This window comes from Cajanus cajan, chromosome 2 (assembly GCF_000230855.2).
Source record: "Cajanus cajan strain Asha chromosome 2, NIPB_CcT2T_4, whole genome shotgun sequence".
NCBI classification, from domain to species: Eukaryota; Viridiplantae; Streptophyta; class Magnoliopsida; order Fabales; family Fabaceae; genus Cajanus; species Cajanus cajan.
Genome location: NC_138518.1, coordinates 76234580 through 76256525, shown reverse-complemented (window position 1 = coordinate 76256525; position 21946 = coordinate 76234580). Strand labels below are relative to the sequence as shown.

Below are 21946 nucleotides of genomic sequence, written 5' to 3'. Positions count from 1 at the left end.
AGGAGGGGTTTGGACTTTCAGTTGGGTTCGTTTGGGGTTTGTAACAGCAGCACAGCAATCGAAAGAGAAGAAGCAAAAGCAAGTAGACGGTGTGCGGCAAGGCGGAGGCATGGCGGCGCCCGAAACCCCTCTCTGTTATGTCGGTGTCGCCAGGCAATCCGCTGCGTTTCGCCTGATGAAGCAAATGGTACTCCCTCTCTCCGTCGTACACATACATTGAATTTGATTTGATCTAAGTCTATTATGTTGATGTTAGGGTTGGGAAGAAGGAGAAGGTCTCGGAAAAGAAAAGCAGGGTATCAAAGGATACGTTCGAGTCAAAAACAAGCAGGACACTATTGGTTTCTTCTCCTTCCTCCTCTTTTTCATTCCTTTTTATCTCTCTCCTTCTTCTTATTCGCTTCTAAATTCAAACAGGTATTGGCCTTGAGAAGCCAAACAACTGGGCCTTCGACACCACTCAATTTGATGACATCCTCAAGAGATTGAAAGTCGTATGTTTCTCTCTCATGTTTTTGTCCCTTCAATTCTTTTTTTTTTCCTCCCTCTTACGTCTTAATTGAGATCTTCCTCTTTTGCATGACGAGTAGCAAGCGCCGCAATCCCATGACACAGGTATAATCCCATTCATGCTCGTCTCTGATTTTCCCGTGTGAATGTGTTCTGAGCATTGTGTATTTATGAACTGTGACAGACATTGGGGAAAACTCAGATAAGGTGGAAACCAGGGCTAGGGTTCCTGTTGATAATGACAATTCTGTCTCCAAAGCTACAAGACCACAGGGAAGGTTTGTCTCTCGGTCTCCTATTTATAATTTATGATGTTGTCTAGTCTAGATTCAACTCTGCATGGTTTTAACTTTGCTGCTATGTTTCAGGTACACGAGAAGAGAGAGGGGGAAGCTCGTCTCACAATATTCCTTGAAGGATCTTGAAGGAATTCTTGTAAGTTCCAACTGTGACTAGTGGATACACCATTCACTACACCATTCACAACTTTTGTTCATTTCAACTTAATTTCGACAGAGGCAAACCATAGATTTTTATCTCCTCAAATTTTATTGCGCCAGTCGTTGCTTGAAAATCAATGCCCCTTGTGCTTCTTTCTTTTTGAAAAGTCTTGTTACTTCAATGTTAAAATTTAAGTATTAGCTTTTTTTTGGGTGAATTTTACAAATCTAAGTGTTAAGCTAATTAAGCTTCTTAAGTGTTTATTTCAGCTATATTTAATACAAGGTTGTTTATGATGTTGGTGATAGGTTAAAAAGGGTGACATATCTGGGGGTACTGATAATTCTGATGGTGAACTCGACATGTTAAAGACATCTGAAATTCAAATTTTTGAAGATGACGGTATAAGCTTAAACTGAAAAGAAGTTTATGTGCTATTTATGTTAATTGACAACTCATGATATTTGGTTACTGCATTGGTATAGGAAGCAAATGTCTTGCTATACCTCCAAATTGGTGGGGCTACAAATATGGTTTTGTCTCTGGTGGATTTCTTGGAGCAGAATTAAAGAAGAAAAGATCTATGATAGCTGAAAGTGTCAAAAATAGGGCAGAGAGAACTGAGTTTTTCGAAGAGGATCAAGAAAACCTATATAATCTAGTCCAGGTATGTGACCTTATCCCCATTGTACTTTTTACATGCTCTATATTTCATTTTGTTAAATGATAACAGTAATATAATGTGATGTTCAATACTAAGGGTCTGGAGATGCTCGACTGATATCTTAAACTTCAATGCTGTATTGTGTTAATAATTCATAGCCAAACCTAAAAGGTGTAATAATTAACCATATAGTAATTGTTATGCCAGGAGAAAGCCACAACAGGGAAGCAAGGACTGGGCATCAAGGATAGAACCAAGAAAGTAGCTGGCTGCTATTTTCAGGGCAAAAAGACATCCTTTGATGATAGTGATGAAGATTCTGCTGACATTGATTCCCTGGAAAAACAAGCACATGATGACTTAATTAAAGTAGAAAAGATTGTTGCATGCAAAGTGAAGCTGAAAAAGTTGTGCAAACAGATTTTACAACAGGTGAGACCTATTTCTTGTGTTGCAAATATTTTTTCCCCTTTTTAGTGAATTCATGGCTGATTACTTGCTTAATTACAGGCCCCTGGAGAATCATTGAAACTGAAACAGCTCAAAGTTCTTATTGATGAGCATTCATCTTCAATTTTGTCTGATTTTTCTTCGAAAAGAGAGGCTGTATCTTACTTAAAGCAAAAGGTATGGCTACCTTAGTCTTAATTCTATATCACAGTTAAGCAATTCACTTTGAATCAAATATTGTGGTGGTATTGGCAAACACACCAAATTGTATGTGCAGTATAAAATTATAATTCCACAAAGATTGCTTTTTTCACTTTAACAAGTCTTAAACTAATTGAATAATCGAAATTGGATCGACTTACATATTAAAGTTCCCCAAACATGAAACATTAAAATTCAGAAGGGCTAAATTGTAATATTATTTTTTATCCTCTTGTATTATTGTGAAAATTATCTGGCAAAAATTTGTGGATGGACTAAGTGGGGTTGTGGAGAACTACGCGAAATTCTTAACCACAATCTTTTCTTGATAGAAATATTTGATGTTTGAAATGAAGTTATAATTAACTAATATATATCTGGGATCATCTCTTAATGGAGTTCGTGCACTTATTCGTTATTATTCTTGGCGTTCCATGCTATGGTAATATCCGTGCAAATAATGTGCAATTATAATTTCTTGCATCGTCCTCCAGGTTGACACGATTTGATGCTTGATTGCAGCTGACAGGTAGTAGAAAGTTTTGTATCGAAGGGAAAAGAGTGCGATTGGCGTCAAAGAGAAGCTGAAATTTTGATACGTCTTTTTCTCGGCCTTTTTATAATTCATTATATTTTGGGAGAGAAATGGGGGCAGTTCTGAGTTCAGTATAGGTAAATTTTCATTGGTTGGCTATATCAACGTCTTTACAGCATCTAAATAGTATTTTATGAAACTTAATTTGCATTTTTTGTTGTAAGTTGAAAATCTGATAAGTGCGATGTGCCCTGGAATGGATATTAAAATTATCTGTGTAGTGTGCACTCACAGGAATAGTGGATTAACATGGAAAAATTTCAACAGGGTTCCACTGTTTTTTTCAAAAGGAACATATGTATACAGGTTGTTAATTGTGTGTACTTTATTTTAATTATATAAAAATTTAGAAAAAAAAGGTGAAGTTCAAGTAAAAGGGAGGTATTTATTTTTCCATCAATAAAAAAGATTATGACAGTAATAAAGATCGGATGTAAGTTTTTATGTATTTATATAATATCTCATCATTAGGGCAATCCTAATTTTTAAAAGGAAGGTAATTTAAAATAATTGAGAATTTGTTGCTTATTTTTATTTTTTTAATTGAAGGATCAACACGTGAAATTTACATCCAAATAGATAAGAGCACAGATTAAGAATGTCTAATTAAGATAACCGAGGGAATCAAATTCATGCTTCTAATTTGTGTATTTTGTGTATTCTAATTTATATTTTTGGAATAGAATTTACATTCATTAGATTTTATTAATTTTAATTTAGAAAAACTTAGGGTTAAGCAACACTTCCACTCAGGTATTATAAAATGTAATTTGGGCATCAACTTAGTTGAGATTGTTAGTTAAACCATGTGAGATAAATATAGCAATATGAACATTATTATGAGCAACACATATTTGTAGTGTGATGGTTGATATTACGCGAGTTAACTATCACGTCATAACATCGAAATTGACCTATCATTAACCTTGGTTCAAACCGGTTTACATGAATTAGAAGAGTACTTGACCATTTATTTTATACGCGTGGACAAAAGAATAGTGTCTATGGGTACCAAATAGGATAAATTGATAGTGTTGCATGTTATAAAGTAACATGTTTAATAACTTTTAGTAAAAAGTAATAGTGTGTTTGGATGAACAATTTTACAAATTCAAGGAATTTTAAATTATTGGTATTTGAATTACTTTAATTTCAATTTCTATCATTCTTAAAATATTTTGTTTGGATAAGTCAATTCAAATTTATCAAATTTTAAATTGTTGAGTTGAATATGATAATTTGATTCCACCATGGTAAAATTTATTTTAAAAATATATTTATATGTTGATATTTTTAAATTAAATTTTATAAAAATAAATATTAGCTAATTTTTAAATATTTAATAATTTTAAAATTAATATTAGATAATATTTAATAATTTTAAAAATATTTTTGAATATCAATAATTAAAAACATGAAGAGATAAGAGATAAGATAAAATATATAAGTGAAATAAGAAGAAGAAAAAAATGAGGAATTTCAAATTCTTACTTTTTTGGGAGAATTTGAAATTCTTCTATTTCAAGAAATTTCACAAATGTTTGAATTTCAAATTTCTTATAAATTATCCATCCAAACAAGGTATTTCACCTCAAAGAATTTAAAACCCTTCAAATAAATGAATTACTCCATTTAAATTCCCATCCAAACACACTATAAGGGTCGGTTTGAATTACCATTTGCACTCTTATAACTTGTGTTTCCTCGATAAACTCGACTTCATGATATGTTTGATTTGTTAAAATGTGTTAGTTTGGATTGGTTTACTTTAACTATTTTTTTTAAGTGGATTGATTTGACTTAATATAAACTTTAAGCTCTAAATCCTAAATTCACAATCCACAACAGGTTAGTGAACTAAATGGATTGATTCATTCATCCATCTAATTTTTTTTAAAAAATTAATTAAAAAAATTAATATAAAATAATCTCTAATTTAAAATAAAAATTATCAAACTAATCATCATGTATATAATATTAAATTTAATTGAAAAGTGTACAATTTTAAATAATCAAAACAAAAAGATAAAAAAAAATTGTCATTGGAGTGATTGCCCATCAATATCAAACTTGTATTGAAAGCTTGAGTAGATAAATTTATAGCAATTTTAAGTTTATCAATTTTATCTTCATCTACAAAAAAAAATTGATACTTACACACCATGAGTTTTTAGTGAAGTAACTATCAATTATAAGTTCTTAATGTACAAAAGCATGTTAAATTAAAAAGTAAATTTCATTTGAGGCATGAGCAGTTATTCCATCTCATTAATTCAAATTAATGTATAATCTTAAAAATATTTTATATGATTTGAATTAACGAAACAAAGTTTCAAATATATTTAAATTTTTTTAAAAATGTGTAGACTTGATCTATATATGAAATTTTTTTAATTTAATGATTAAATTATTAAAATTTGATATAGAATGTGAATTATTGAGTTAAACAAATCTAGGTAAATTTGCTCTGAAAATAAATGAATTTCTCCTTATATATATATATAGAGAGAGAGAGAGAGAGGTTAGAGCTTATTTTATCTTGTTGCTTCCTAACTCAATTCTCTCCTCTAGATGAAAAATGTACTAGACAAACTAGATAAGAGATTGCATAAGATTATCATATGTTGTTGACATGTCAAATAATACTACATATTGTTGTTATATATCATAAACAAATATCTAATTTATCAAAACCAATCAAAGAAGTTAAATTAGTTAGTTGTAATTAATATTGTCATAATTTAAATTTTTATTTCAAAAATACCTATAGAATTAAATAGTATAGTTGGTAGTTACTTTCTCTGTCTCATAATAAGTGTATCCTATATTATTTTATACAAATCAATAAAAGTTAATTAATAGATGAAAGAGAATTGTAATTTTACAAAATTAATCTTGTAGTTAATTTTTGTTAGAAATGATACAACACAATAATCATTTTCTAAAATATATTGCTAGGATTATAAATAAAAATTAAGTAATTAATACTATACTAAAAAGTTAGCATGACACTTATTTTTTGTCTTAATTTTTCTCCTAACGCAACATTTATTATGAACAGAAAGAAATATATTTAATGACACTACTAAAAAATTAAGGAATATATTTTTTATCCAATGAACATGAACTATAGTATTAGTTGTTAATAAATACATTCACTTTCATAAATAAAAAAAAAAAGAAAGAATAAAAATATATTAATAAACTCATAATAAATTAAGAGTATAAAAGATAATTACTAATCAATATATTTAAAAATAAATTCATTTATCTTATTATTAGAATCAAATAAAAGTTTCATTCATTTTTTTTTAATATATATAAACAAAGATAGTAAATTATTATACGATAAATAATTATTTCTTCTTATCTTACTTGCCACCGATCACTCTTTAAAGTTAACTATTGAATTGATAATGCTATGTTCACGCAGAATTATGGCCACTTATTAAGAACTGCAAGCAAGTTGGGTTACTGTTTAACGCCCGCAACCAAGTTGGCTAGTCTTCACATTAATATATGAGTTAATGATTATATACTATTAGTGTAATATTTTTTATACTAACAATCAATTATATCTTTTAAATTATTTTATTTAATTAAATAAGTAAATGATATTATATTATTAAAAGATATGATTGATTGTTAATGAAAAAAAAAATTAACACTGACAATGTATGAGTCGATTAACTCTTAATATATCACACAAAATATTCGGTTTGGAGTGATTAACTCTTAATATATTACACAAAATATTCGGTCTGGAGTTAGGAAGTCGCGGTTTAATTCATTAGAAATAAATATAATATTATTAAATTATGGTCATTGTTTAAGGACCGCAAGCAAGTTGTGTTAGTCTTAACACTCTACTATTTTATTTTTGGTCTATTGATATATTACTTAGGATGTATTTCATAACCTGGCTGAATGTTTATAAATTAGTAGTTAAAAAGTTAAAAATTCATAAATTAATTGATTGAATTAGAAATATTTAACAAGATTAGTTAATTTATTTGATTACTGTAAAATGACGTATTTATTTATTAGATAATGAGTATAATTTTTTAATTAAAATAATTTTAAAATTAAAAAAGATAAAAAATATCAAATAAATTAATAAGGATGAAAAAAAATCACTAAGAACTTATAGTTACAAACTACTTCAATTAGTTTATAAAAACAAGTTATAAGTTTCTAAATAAGTTTTTGTAACAAATAAATTTATTTTGGTAAAATTAGCTTATAAGATAGTTAAAAGAGTTTGTAAACTTTTTGAATATCTTACCTAACACGTTCTTAATATATATTATTTTAGAATAAATACTCTTCTTTATGAATAAAGATAAAGTAAATAGTTTCAATTATTAATGAGAAAATTAAGAATATATATATATATATATATATTAAGATTATTTATTTTACTATTTAAAGCAAGTTATCTTTATCGTTGATTTGTTGAAGAGAAAATCAATGGTTAATAACATACTCATAATTTGTTATGCATGAGTACATAAAATTCACTATTGATTTCTTAAGAATAAATGATATTGCTTACTTTAACATTTAAAGTGAGTTGCTGATTTTGTAGAAGTCAAATGTCTCATTTTTAGATTTATCTCATTCAATGTAAGTGAACATGAAGGTAACAGTAAGAAATATCCGATGTTATTGAAAAAATAATTAATTGGTGATATTTCAACTTATCTATATTGATAGTTTCCCGTGCGTTTGTTTTAATTTTCATCATAATTAGAAGCTAAAAAAAATCTACGATAGTACAATCTTATTAAAAATTGGAGCTTTTTTGTTTGTTACAAAATCAGAAGCTATTTTAAAGCAGTTCTCATGCATATAAATAAACATAAATTACCTACTACTTTTTTTAAAAGAAAAAAATCACTACAAAAATCATTAGATTATTTTATACTAATATATATATATATATATATATATATATATATATATATTATCTTTAACAAATTGGTCCTGTTTAATAGTTTAAATTGTGAATTGTAGATCTAAATTATAATTTAAAGATATTCATGTATTAATTTTTTATATTATAATATAACATATTAAAAAACGTATCCAATTGTTACAAATTTTAATCTTAATTATATATACATTTAAACATTTATCTTATGTAATGTATAAGCTAAAATATCAGAAGATATCAACATTGTCAATTTTTAATTTTAATATCAAATACATTTCATCAAACAATTTTATTAATTTTAAATATGAATATTAAATAATATTTTAACCTAATAACTTTTATTAAGTAATTTATTTTAAATAAAGTTCCTAACAATACTTGTCCATATTTTGTGTAGAATACAATCAAGTTTTTTTTCATTCAAGATATTATACAACTAAAAAATTGTATAAATTTTTTATCAACAACATCCTTGATTTTTATAGAGTTCTCACCACAAATTTTTATAATAATTTTTTGTATTTCAATAATATTTTTATTTATTAATTCATTATTTGATATTGATCGACAAGATTCAAATTTTATTTAGATTTGATTTGGTTAATAAGGTTTGGGGTTGTTGATTTTTGGTTTTTTTTAAAAATTTTTTTTATCATTTTTAGTCTAACATTTTTTATTGTATAATTTTTGTTTAATTATTTATGGGTTTTTTTTATGACATGACATATTAGTGATGATGTAGCAATTGAAGTAATATTGACAAATTAACACAAAAATTATTAAAACAATTTTGACACATTTATTGACATGACATTCACATGTGTTGGCATGATTCTAACATGATATTTGATAAAAAAAAATTACACAATCATAATACATAAAGGACTAAAATTATACCGCAATTTTGTCTCAATTTTAATTTAATTTAATTTATATTTTTGATTGTTTTTTACAAAATTAATAATTAAAAATTTTAAAAGAAAATTAATATTCATAAATGAATAAATAATGATAGGCATAGAAAAATAAAATAATGTAAGATGAAATAAAAAACGTTGACAAAACAAAAAAACAAATAAAGTAAAAAGAGATAAAGACACGACATACTCTCGTGACGCGTAAACACACAATTTTATCAAGATAAATAAAAAAAATGTTAAAAATGTCAAAAATAAAGAAAATATAAAAATAAAACACAAATAGTGAGTAAATCACTAAAAAAAGACATATGTATGAGGAAATGACAAACTCGCACATAAATTATTATTGAACATGAAAGAAAAATTTATCCACAACTGTATGCAAGAAAGATGGCCATATCCTGCAAATATCCAAGAAAAAGATGTAACCAACCATGTATAGCAAAGACCGATCCAAAGCTTAAGCTTGAGTTTTAGATTTGTTAAAAAAAATGTTTGTTATTTATTTTTATAAAGTAAAAATCTCATATTTACAAAAATTGTCCTCACATATTTGTAAAATGACTCGACATATATCCCTTTTCATTTAAAAAAAAAATCCTCTCTTAAATTTTATTTTAGACCTCACATATTATTGGATATATATTTTATATATTACGTACGTTCAGTAAAAGATTTAGAAATGACAATCTAGATTAAATCTAATAAGTTAATCAACTTATTTTTTGTGTGGATTGAGTTAGATAAATAGATTCATCAACATGCCTATCCAACCCATATATCCAACTGTTTAATATGTCAATTTAGTGAATTAACTCACTAATTCACTTTTTTAATGCTCTTAAAAAATACATTTGTGGTGGATTTATATAAGATCAATTATATATATATATATATATATATATATATATATATATATATATTACTTAACTTCTTTTTTAATGTAATTATTTTAATTTTATATTAAATAGAAATATATTATTTTAATCACATATTTTTCACTAGTACATTTTCATGTATAGTGTCTTTTTTTTTAATAGAAATATATCTTACTTTGGCCTCTTACAAGAAAAAATATAACCATTAAAATCAATTTTACAAAAAAATAATAATATTATAGATTGAAGTGAAAATGTATATTAAAATATTTCAATTAAAATTAAAAAAAAATAAGTGAAGTGAAAGTGAATTAACTTATTAATCCACTATTTTCAATTCATCAAATCATTAAAGTGAGTCAAGCTAAGATAAATAATTTTTTTCAACTTATTTTTTTTTTTAGTAAGTTAGTCCATCTCACCTCATCCTATTTTAGGTGAGTTAATCCATTGCATCAACCCTAAAAAGAAACACACACTTGATAACGAATAAAAACTCAAACAATTTGGTATCATCTCGTAGTTGAAGATGGAACAACTTTTAGGTGACATTGTGGTGGATAGGTTTGAAATGAAATGATGACATGCACAATGTTGCTTAGGTGGTGCGTGTAGCATGCAATTAACAAAGTGAAAGGTCTTTGTGGCTCATGATGGGGTCTTTAGTGTGCTTTTGATTTACGACTTACGGTATGAGATTATTAATTGGCAAGGGAAACTATAACGATCATGGTGCATGGTTTAGATGGTGATATGAGATTGATGTTGATCAGGGGTATCAAAAATGGTTCACACAAGTCTGGCTAAAGTTCGAAAAAAGTGACCCATAAAAGAATTGAACTAATTTGGTTCAATCATTAGTTTTTAGGTTATCAGACTTATTTAGCTCAATATTTTTTTTCCTTATAAAATTTAAATAAAAAATAAAATGGGCTAAGTTAACCTAACCTAAAGAGTCAAGTCACAAAATAAATAGCTTATAAGGTTGACACATACAAACACATTTACATATGTTGTTGATAAGTGTCTAATTAGTTTGATTTAATACTCGCTTGGGACACTTATCTAGCACATTTTGTGTACATATTGATATTATTTTGATCTATATATGCTTAGAATCAAAGAGGTGCTTTTGATTAATGTTAGTATAGAGAATAGGAAGCCTTTGATCCAAATTGGTGCTTATTTTGTAGGTTTTGAAACCTGGAGAAGAATGGCTCAGCTATTCTGAAGCGCTCAGCGGATTCAAGTCAGAGAACTTCCCAAACTGAAGGCGCTCAGCCATTCTGAAGCACCCAGCGGATTGGCCCCTGGAGGAGAAGGAATGCTCTCTGCCTCCAATCCGCTCAGCCATTCCCATCCGCTCAGCGGATTTCATCCAGGAACAAGGGGTGCTCTCTGCCTCTAAAGCGCTCAGCGGATCTAAGGCGCTCAGCCCTTGAGGTTTCTTCATGGTGAAGAACTCCCAATCCGCTCAGCCGTTTCAAGGCGCTGAGCGGATTCTTCTCTTTCCTGCCTACTCTGTTTTAATTCTAGCAATTATAAAAGGGCAGGGGAGAGAGAAAAGGAAAAAGGGGAGACGAAAACAAAGAGAAAAACAAGAGCGGGGAGCACAGGAGGAAGAAAGAACAGAGTGGGAACGAAGATTTGGAGGCTGGATCACTTGGGAACGAGGATCAACTCATTTTTCTTCATCTCTTCCTTTGTAATTTCTTCTTCCACTCCTTTGATCTTGTAAATGGCCATGAGGGGCTAAATCTTTGAGGATTGGTCTAGATGTAACTACTAACTCTTCTTCTTCTTAAATATATATATGCATTTCATTTTCATTACTTGTGTTTGATTCTTCTCTTAATGCTTATATCGGCTTGATCACCCGTTGTATGATTTTTGGTTTTTGAATCCGGTTGGAAAACGTTTTTGAAAACCCGAACTGAATCTTGCACCTAAACATCTCTTGCTCTAGGAATAGACTTGATTTGTTTAGTCACCTTGTTCAAGTCATTGCTCTTAATGCAAAGTGTTAATCATAAAACATAGAGGAATCATGTTTTAGATTAATTACTTTAGGATTCAATTTTGAGGGATCTTGTTGAATTACTAAATGAACGTGGAAGTCATGAAGATGAAATCATATTTATTTTAAGGAAATTTAGGAGTTAGCAAGTGCTCTAGGGTCCAATCCTTGTTTCATATAATTGTTCTTATAACTTTTACATTACCTTTTTAATTTTGCCTCACATTAGCTCACTTCCAATCATATCAACATCTCTATATTAATCATTAGAGTAAGAATTACTAAATTCTCAAATCCCTGAGGACGATACTTAAATACTACATCGAAAATTGGTCCACTTGCCAAGTGGAGAGATTGCGAAAATCTTCATCAAGTTTCTGGCGCCGTTGCCGGGGATTTGGTGTTATTTAGTAATTCTTGTTCTTGTGATTTTGTAATTTTGTAAATAATTTAGTTTGTGAATATTTATAATATATAGATATATTTGTTTTGTTGTGTTTTGTGGACTCACCTATATATTTACAAGTAAGTCAAATCATATGGGGCTATTGAACTTGAAGATCCTGCCACCGGAAGGATTTGGGTAGTAAATGGTCAAAGGCTCAAACAATATTTGGGTGGCGAGGTGAAAGACTCACCACCATTACTCATCTGAAGGAGCCATGGTCATACAGGAAGTGTCAAGCTAATGACAATAAAGAAGCGCTTACTGGGAGGCAACCCAGCTATTTTGGTTTGAATTCTCATTTTCATTTTAGTTTAATACTTTACATATGTAGTTATGCTTTTGAAGAGTTGAGTTTGTGATTTGATGTTTTGATGATGCATTCTATCAAATGTTTTGTTCCTTCAACATTCTCTTCTCTTGTGTTATGCTTTTTATAGTTTATTGAAGGTAACTGGAAGTGGGAGTGTGAAAGGAGAACAAAATGTGCTTCTTCCAGGTAAGTTTACAAAACTAACAAAACGGCTCAGCCATTAAAAACGACTCAGCCGTTTGGCTGCAGTGTCTACTTTGTAGATAAATTTTCCTCACAGGGGGTAAACGGCTCAGCCGTTTCAAGGCGCTCAGCCGTTCATATCAGCAAAACATTTTAGTTGAGATTTCTGCATCAAATGGCTGAGCGTTTTCAAAGCGCTCAACGCTTTTCTTTATAATGCTCTCTGTACCCAAATGGCTGAGCGCCTAAAAAGGGCTGAGCGCCTCAAAAAAAAAATTGAGAAAGACCAATCCAAGAACAGAAAAGAAGTTATCCCTTTATTTGTCTTTCATTCCCAACACTTTCAAACCTGGTCTTCTCATTTTCTCTCGCTTTCTTCTCTTTCACACACACCATCATTCTCTTTGATTCAAGGTAAGTTTTAAGTTCTCTCTTTTGATTTCTGTTGTGCTTTCATGCAAATATCGTATTAGTATCTAATGTGTTTTGTGTCCACTTGTGGTGATGACAAAATTCTTTTTGGGAATCAAATTGATAATCTTTCTGGAATGAGCATTTTCATGGTTCAAGTTTTCAATGAGCATTGTTTGCTAATCTGGAAATCTACATTGTTGCACAAGTGGTTGTACATTTTTGACTTTAATTGTGTGCTTCAAGTATGTTCAAGTGAAATTGAAATGAGTCTGAAGTTGTTGACATCCAGGGCACTTAACCAAGTCGTGTGAGGGAGTGAGCCAAACAGTTAAAATTCAATCATTGAGAGTCATCACTGATTCATGCAGTCAGTTTTGTTTGAGTCTCCCATGAGTTACAGTTAAGCTATGCTTGGAATTTACTAAGGCAATTGTTTATTATATGTAGCCAGTAGCCAAAAAGCCAACCCATGAACTACATAAACCTTTAATCAAACAGTTTTGAGCCTAAACAGAACCCCTAAGCTTAAAAAGAAAAACCATGATTGTCCTTAGCCTTGTTGGTAAGAGACATTCTCATGAAACAAGTGGGTTTTGAACCAAGTTGGGGGTAGCGTGTATGAAGAGATCATATGGTTGGAGCTGAATTGTACAGGCAAAGTGTGTTTCCTGTGTATATCCATTACTTTAAAAAAAAATAAAAAATAAAAAAAAATTTAGAGTTAATTTTATAATCAAGGTTCCTTGTTATCAGTTCATCAATTTGTGTACAGTCTGAAAGAGAAGGAACCAGTAAATTCAATCAAAAAGAGGGATGAAACATAAAGAGTCAAGAGAGTTCAAGTTAGTGCAAGAATTTGGAATTAACCCATATGAGTGAGAATGTCTCTTGTCAAACAGGCCTTCAGATTCCCAAAGAAAAACCAAATCTCTGATAGCCAGGCCACATTACAACCCTCTTAAGCCCTTAGTGATCCATGCTTAGTCTTAACAATAGACTTGTGGGAGACGAGTAACAAATCAGACTTAGCGTGTTTTTAGTGCATGAAATGAGAGAAACACTCACCCATCACAACATATCATTGAGAGATACACATTGGTGAGGAAATTTGAGTGCTCTGGGTTGAAAACAATGGAAGATGAGTGATTTTTTCCCTTGAGTGTGCTTGAGGTTCATAATTTTCGTTATCATGTGGGCACCATTTGTTGTAACATGTACTCACTGGATTTTGTAAACAAGTTCATTGGATTCTTTGAAATCATGTAAATGCATTAACATATTTTTTGGGTGAAACTTTTAGTGATTCACTGGATATATAAACTAGTTATATTATACTCTTAGTTAAGACTTTTTGTTTGAGGACAAACAAATTTTCAAGTTGGGGGTAGCTTGATAAGTGTCTAATTAGTTTGATTTAATACTCGCTTGGGACACTTATCTAGCACATTTTGTGTACATATTGATATTATTTTGATCTATATATGCTTAGAATCAAAGAGGTGCTTTTGATTAATGTTAGTATAGAGAATAGGAAGCCTTTGATCCAAATTGGTGCTTATTTTGTAGGTTTTGAAACCTGGAGAAGAATGGCTCAGCCATTCTGAAGCGCTCAGCGGATTCAAGTCAGAGAACTTCCCAAACTGAAGGCGCTCAGCCATTCTGAAGCGCCCAGCGGATTGGCCCCTGGAGGAGAAGGAATGCTCTCTGCCTCCAATCCGCTCAGCCATTCCCATCCGCTCAGCGGATTTCATCCAGGAACAAGGGGTGCTCTCTGCCTCTAAAGCGCTCAGCGGATCTAAGGCGCTCAGCCCTTGAGGTTTCTTCATGGTGAAGAACTCCCAATCCGCTCAGCCGTTTCAAGGCGCTGAGCGGATTCTTCTCTTTCCTGCCTACTCTGTTTTAATTCTAGCAATTATAAAAGGGCAGGGGAGAGAGAAAAGGAAAAAGGGGAGACGAAAACAAAGAGAAAAACAAGAGCGGGGAGCACAGGAGGAAGAAAGAACAGAGTGGGAACGAAGATTTGGAGGCTGGATCACTTGGGAACGAGGATCAACTCATTTTTCTTCATCTCTTCCTTTGTAATTTCTTCTTCCACTCCTTTGATCTTGTAAATGGCCATGAGGGGCTAAATCTTTGAGGATTGGTCTAGATGTAACTACTAACTCTTCTTCTTCTTAAATATATATATGCATTTCATTTTCATTACTTGTGTTTGATTCTTCTCTTAATGCTTATATCGGCTTGATCACCCGTTGTATGATTTTTGGTTTTTGAATCCGGTTGGAAAACGTTTTTGAAAACCCGAACTGAATCTTGCACCTAAACATCTCTTGCTCTAGGAATAGACTTGATTTGTTTAGTCACCTTGTTCAAGTCATTGCTCTTAATGCAAAGTGTTAATCATAAAACATAGAGGAATCATGTTTTAGATTAATTACTTTAGGATTCAATTTTGAGGGATCTTGTTGAATTACTAAATGAACGTGGAAGTCATGAAGATGAAATCATATTTATTTTAAGGAAATTTAGGAGTTAGCAAGTGCTCTAGGGTCCAATCCTTGTTTCATATAATTGTTCTTATAACTTTTACATTACCTTTTTAATTTTGCCTCACATTAGTTCACTTCCAATCATATCAACATCTCTATATTAATCATTAGAGTAAGAATTACTAAATTCTCAAATCCCTGAGGACGATACTTAAATACTACATCGAAACTTGGTCCGCTTGCCAAGTGGAGAGATTGCGAAAATCTTCATCAGTTGTCATTCGTAGATAGCTCTAACTCTAATGTTGATGATGATTTTTTCTGTGTCAATTTAAGTAATTACAATAGTGACATTTGGTGTTATGATTTTAGGATTTTGCATGGTTGACAATGAAGTTTTGTGACGTTGGATTGTTGGCTTAATGTTGTTAGTTTAATAGTTAAAGATGTTCGTGATGCATCATTATTTTGTTTATATATATATTATTTTAACATTTTATATAATATTTTTATTATTTAGAAAAATGGTAATACACATAAGGAGAATATAACAAATAAAATAAAATAAAAATTAGGGTAAATTATAGAATTTAATAAATATACAATAATAGTTTTACATTATCATCTAATCACAATTCACATAGATAATTAGTTAATTTATTTTTATAATAATTACTTTAAAAGTCATAAAAATTATAATTTTTGATGGATTGAATGCGTAAAATTTTTTACACTGAAATTAAATTCAAATTATATATTTCTTTTCCCTCTTATTTTAAGTTAGATTTCTGCTTTTGTTCTCCCAAAATAAATTGACCCGTCATCATCCCTAAAATAACTTTTTTGTTCGTTTTAGGTTTCACTTTCTGAGTGTGATTTTGGTCGTTTAAAACCGGCACTCAGAATTCTGAGAGAAAGAATGGGACACATGAAGAAGAACTCCCATACTTAGAATTTCCCTTTAGCTTCTTAAGAGTTAAGAGTGTTGTGAACAGGCAGAAGCGATTAAGTCATAAAATAGGGCTATGATGAAAGTGTAATGTTTGATGGTTCCGAAGTGTACTAAAGGGACCATTTTGGTCATAAAAGTCTACATTTGCATGCAGTAGTTTCCCTGTGTTTTACGAAACAAACAAATATTTGGTGCTTCTTTTTCTTATTCTACTTTGTCCACTGAGTGCACAATATTGAAGACCATTCATCCCCCCACCCTCAAATATCACTGCATCTTGCCATCTTGGAACAGATATTACTTCCTAACTTGCCCATACACATATGTTACATTTATGGATTAGTAGGCAATTAATTAGCTGTGTTGGACAATTTATTTTCTTAAAGACAAATTGTGCTCTCACAGTACTTTTCTACGATATATAATATCTACCATAAGGCATTAGGGAGAGATGAGACGGATTCAAGGGGCCAAAATAATTCTTTTAAATTTTTTATATGTATAATATAGATAATTTTTTATATACAAATTATTATAATTTATTGATTTAATTAGTAGACAATTAATATACTATGGGAAACCAGGGTATTCTCTCCTCAGAAATTAAAGAGTAATTCTTAAAATATTGATATTTATTTAAGAGATAATTTCTTTTAACAAATATTTGTCCATAAATACCGATCAAGCAAATTAAAATATGACACATGCTATTGACTAATAGTTTTGTTAATAAAGGAAATTAAAATACTATAAATGCATCCTATGGTTTGAATGACGTATATTATATCGTTAGTGTAAAGCTAATCTCCTATACATGTTACATTAATGGAAGTTTAATGTGTATTTTTTCAGCTTTATATATATATATATATCAAATTACATTGATATAATATTTATTAATTATTACACTGTCAATAATTTTTAATTAGATAATATTTTATTAAAATTTACTGCAAGATTAAAAGTTATTTTTTAATATAAATTACATATATAGAATTATATATTAACCTATTTGATAGATGATTCATATATATAAAAATTGATGTTTTAAATATATCAAAAATATGATTGACTTAATTTATATATGGTATAAATTATAGGCATCTCCTCTTTAAATGTGTTGTCACTCTCATTATCAATATTTACTATAACAAAATTTATTATTATCGATAATTATTTAACAATAATAAATTAATTATTTTTATTTCATTATTTAATAAAAATATTAATAACTAATATATAATAGTTACTAAATATATATCTACATCATATCAAAATTTACTATTAGCGATAATTATTTATTGGAAAAAACTTAAGTCTCACATCTACTAGAGAAAAGATAATTAAAGAGAGTATATAAGTGAATGATAACTCTCACCTTACAAGTTTGTTTTGTAGGGTTAAGTTAAACCTATAACTTACTATTCTAAGTTAGTATCAGATTACTCACCATTGTCAAACTTAATAGTACTAAACTTGAGAGAGTGTATTGGAAAAAACTAAGGAAATTAAAGAATATATAAGTAGAGGACAACCCTCATCTTACAAGTCCCACATTTCTTAAACTTTTACTGACAATAACAAAAAGGCTAAAACCTTAATTTAGTTCCTTATAATATTAAAAAAATTTCAATTTGGTCTCACTTTAATTTTTTGTTTCAATTTAGTCCCAATTTATTTTAAAATTTTCAATGTGAGACTTCCGTCCAAATTTCACAAAAGACGTTAAAGGTCCAAGAGAATCACGGGCGTAATTCTCACGGTCGAGATTCTCACCACCTCTTTTCGCACCTCTTAATCTCAGGTGATTCCCAGGTCGTGAAAATCACGGTCATGATTTGGAATCACGGGCGTGATTCTCTCGGATCTTTAACGCCGTTTGTGAAATTTGGACGGAAGTCCCACATTGAAAATTTTAAAATAAATTGAGACTAAATTGAAACAAAAAATTAAAGTGAAACCAAATTAATTTTTTTTAATATTATAAGGGACTAATTTAGGGTTTTAGCTTAACAAAAAATATTAAATGCTAGTAAAAAATATCACAAAAACTTATATATTTTTTCTGATTATTATAAGGTTCTTTATTAGTATGTAAAATAATTATCGATAAATATTTTAATAACATCGTATATAATGACTAATATAAAAATATTGATAAAAGATTTTACACTAATTTTTATTGTCACTAAAAGTCTATGTTGTTGTAGTGATATTTTATATCTCCTTTCCCTCCTCTATTAATCCTCACCATTGTTAACCTTCTTCTTGTAGACGTTGTCCAGATTTGCAACCACAGCGCATCTTCCTCCATCACTCCAACCAAATCCCCAGCCTCCCATGTCCCTTCCCCTTCGTAGATCTTAAAATAATAATAATAATAATAATAATAATAAAGCAAAAAGAAGAGGGAACAAATAACACAAACACATTGGGCCCAGCACCCCATCGACATTGAAAATACTATGCGTTAGAGAAATTTAAAAGACATATTACATCGGTAGTTTAACTAATATAATATACTTTTTTTCTGTATTGGTTCAAATGAAAATTCATCTAGTATATCCCTTTCTATATCGATTATATTACAATTGATGTATTACATCATATGTAATATAATTGACATATTTTCAAAAATATTATTACACTTTATATTACATTGATTATTAAACAATTAATGTAAAATATTCTGATGTGAAATATCAATTTTTCATTGGTATTCCCTTGATTTCTGAAACAAGTTGTAGTATATATTAGAATTTATTTTATGTTGGATTTTTTTTAGTAAGTATATCTATTATTTTTATCTTTTAAGCATAATTTTATAGAGATTAGAGAGAGTTTTTGTGAAAGTATTCTTGTAATTACAGGTCAATCAAAAATCTCTTTTCTCTTATATAATCTTTTATTATGAGTGGTTAAATTATTTATTGTTGGAGACTTTGTTGTATTCATGTAATATTCTGTGTTCTCATTCAATATATATTTTTATTCAGTTAATTGTTTTTACTTTGTACTTAATGTGTATTTTGATCAATATATGATTTTATAGTTTTAATTGAGGTTGAAAAACTCTTTTGGAATTATGATAAAAAGCTGATAACATTTATTGTCGAGGAACTGAGATAAATCTTATTAATTGACTTTTGATCATTGACCTTAATGCAAGATTATTTAACAATAATTACCGATGAATTGAGATTTCTCTTAAATAACATATAAATTTTTGTCTAAGAAATTAAGGTTTAAATATAATTGTAGCCTGTTGAATGAATTGTATATAACATTGTATGAAAATTAAGGAAGATTTACATGAAAAAGGCTAATGAAATAATCTCTGGCTCCTCTTATCATTATTTAAATTCAAATTCTTAATCACTTTGTTACATTCTTTTCTATAAATTTTTGTATTGCAATTTAAATAATTTTTAAATTTCTTTTATACATCTATTTAGTACTAGAATTATATTAAACAATTATAAACTCAAGTCTATGTTGATTTGATAACTTGAACTTATGTTCTCTTTACTATTTACAATAATTGTTATACTTGCCAAATTAGTTATCTTATCCAATAAAAATTATATTATAAAATAAAAAAATCATGTAAAATTATTTTAATAATAAAAAAATAAACTATTGAAAGTATAATTTTTATAATGTAAAAAATTAATTAATTAATAAGATTTTATTTAATGATGATTTGAAAATAATATTAATTAACAAAAATTAAATTTAAACTATAAATAATAAAATATTTAAGTCACTATATGTTGTTCGATAATATTTAAAAAAAAACATGAAAATTTATTTAGACAAAATTTAATAATACTAATTAAATTATATTAAAAAATATTCAAACGGTATTATATATGCCAAAACACTCAATAAACACTTCATACGATTATATTAACATACTATTTTTTTCTAAAAAAATAATATATAATCAAAAGAAGTGAAAAAAATATAAAAACAATTTTGCAAGAGGAAAAATAGATAATTAGAGTTTTTAGAAAACAAGATTGTCAACAAAATAAAACAGAGAGTAAGAGTATTTTACAATAAAATAAAAAGAAAATAAAATACATGTAAATAACAATATGTGAGACTCAAAATGAAATACTAATAAAAAAAAACTCTACATGTGCTCTTTGAATTAACTCTTCTAAAAGTTCTTTTTTTTTTTAAAAAAAAATTATTTCTTCACAAATTATAAACTACTTATTTTCTGCTTATACATATGTATTTCGCCGAACTTTTACTTATAAAAGAAATTAAACTAAACATAAATTAGCTCAAGACTCTTGATAAAACTATTTGCTAAATAGTTAATTTCATATATTTTATTGCCTAAAAAGGTTATAAACCTACGTTTACATTAAAATATAATGTAAACTTTTTTGTAAAAAAATATCTTTTATCTTATTTTATTTCTTTCTATATCTCTTTAATCACTTATCGTATCTATTATTTTGTCTTTCTTTTTTATTTCTTTCCACATTTGTTCTTCTTCCACCCAGTGTACTCTATAAATTTTAGAGTGAATGAAATATCATATATTATCTTGTGATGAATGTGTGGAACATGTTTAAAGAGGACAATGAAGAAAGAAGTGAATAAGTTCGGTTTTCCTAGGATCCTAGCTTGGATTTATAGTATGGTAGTGGCATCGTGGCCAGAGTAGTGTGGTCTCAAATCTAAGCAAGGGTTGGAGCTATATACAGTGTGATAACCCTATGACATCGTTTCCAAGACCTAGAAACGTATGTGATATGTAACTAATTTTTTAAGCTCACTTCATCTGACTACATCTAAATTCTAAAACCATGCACAAAACTATTTTTTTTTCTAAACCCATCCCCGAAAGCAATTCAAAAAATTAACTGGCTCCTTCAAACTGAAATGTAATAATCAGATAAAAAGCAAGTGATCGATATTGAAGAAAATTATAAGTTTCTAACTAAACTCGCATGTATTCATGACGTAATAACATGATCATATTCGTACGGCTTGTACTTTATATTAATCTTTAATGTTTTTTACAATAAAAAATGGATAAACAAAGAAAAAAGGAAAAGTATTAAAATATAATTAATGTGAAGAAAGTGTTATATAAAGTATTATAAAAAATATGTTATATATGTAATATAACTCGATTCATACTAGGGCTTTAATTACTTTTTAGATCCACATTTTTATTTTCAGCCGCTTTAGAAAAACGGCCAAGCAACCAAGTGAGGGCAAGCTTAATCTATACACAAATATCTAGCTAGTTATATTAATATATAATAATAATAAACTTCAAATAATTGGCCCCTTACGTACGAGATCCTCCAACCAAATTGTGTTGAATTATTTTTTTAATGAATAAATTGTATTGAATTGACTTCACCGCAAGACTGATTCAATTGTCTTTATATATTCACTGTCACACCGTCATTTATAACCCCAAATAAAGGCAAAAGTTGGGCAATGTATTTATTAGATCAGCACCGAAATGCTGAAAATAAACTATCCCTTCTCCACTCCCACTTGCTC

General features: G+C 28.7%; 1 protein-coding gene across 1 annotated transcript; it reads left to right on the top strand.

Annotated features, from left to right (window-relative positions):
* LOC109805962 (D111/G-patch domain-containing protein) lies at nucleotides 1–3150 on the top strand. Its single transcript, XM_020368268.3, has 11 exons — nucleotides 1–187; nucleotides 257–341; nucleotides 418–494; nucleotides 591–615; nucleotides 695–788; nucleotides 879–945; nucleotides 1260–1353; nucleotides 1437–1618; nucleotides 1823–2047; nucleotides 2126–2242; nucleotides 2789–3150. Exons 1-11 carry the CDS (start codon nucleotides 110–112, stop codon nucleotides 2852–2854), a joined length of 1110 nt encoding a protein of 369 aa, XP_020223857.1. The 5' UTR covers nucleotides 1–109; the 3' UTR covers nucleotides 2855–3150.
* Nucleotides 3151–21946: the final 18796 nt, after the last annotated feature.

Bases quoted from the DNA above. Each gene is read 5' to 3' on its own strand.
- LOC109805962 (XM_020368268.3), top strand. From the start codon at position 110: ATGGCGGCGCCCGAAACCCCTCTCTGTTATGTCGGTGTCGCCAGGCAA. The intron at 789-878 runs GTTTGTCTCTCG...GCTATGTTTCAG, and splicing joins GCTACAAGACCACAGGGAAG to GTACACGAGAAGAGAGAGGG. The intron at 1,354-1,436 runs GTATAAGCTTAA...GCATTGGTATAG, and splicing joins TCAAATTTTTGAAGATGACG to GAAGCAAATGTCTTGCTATA.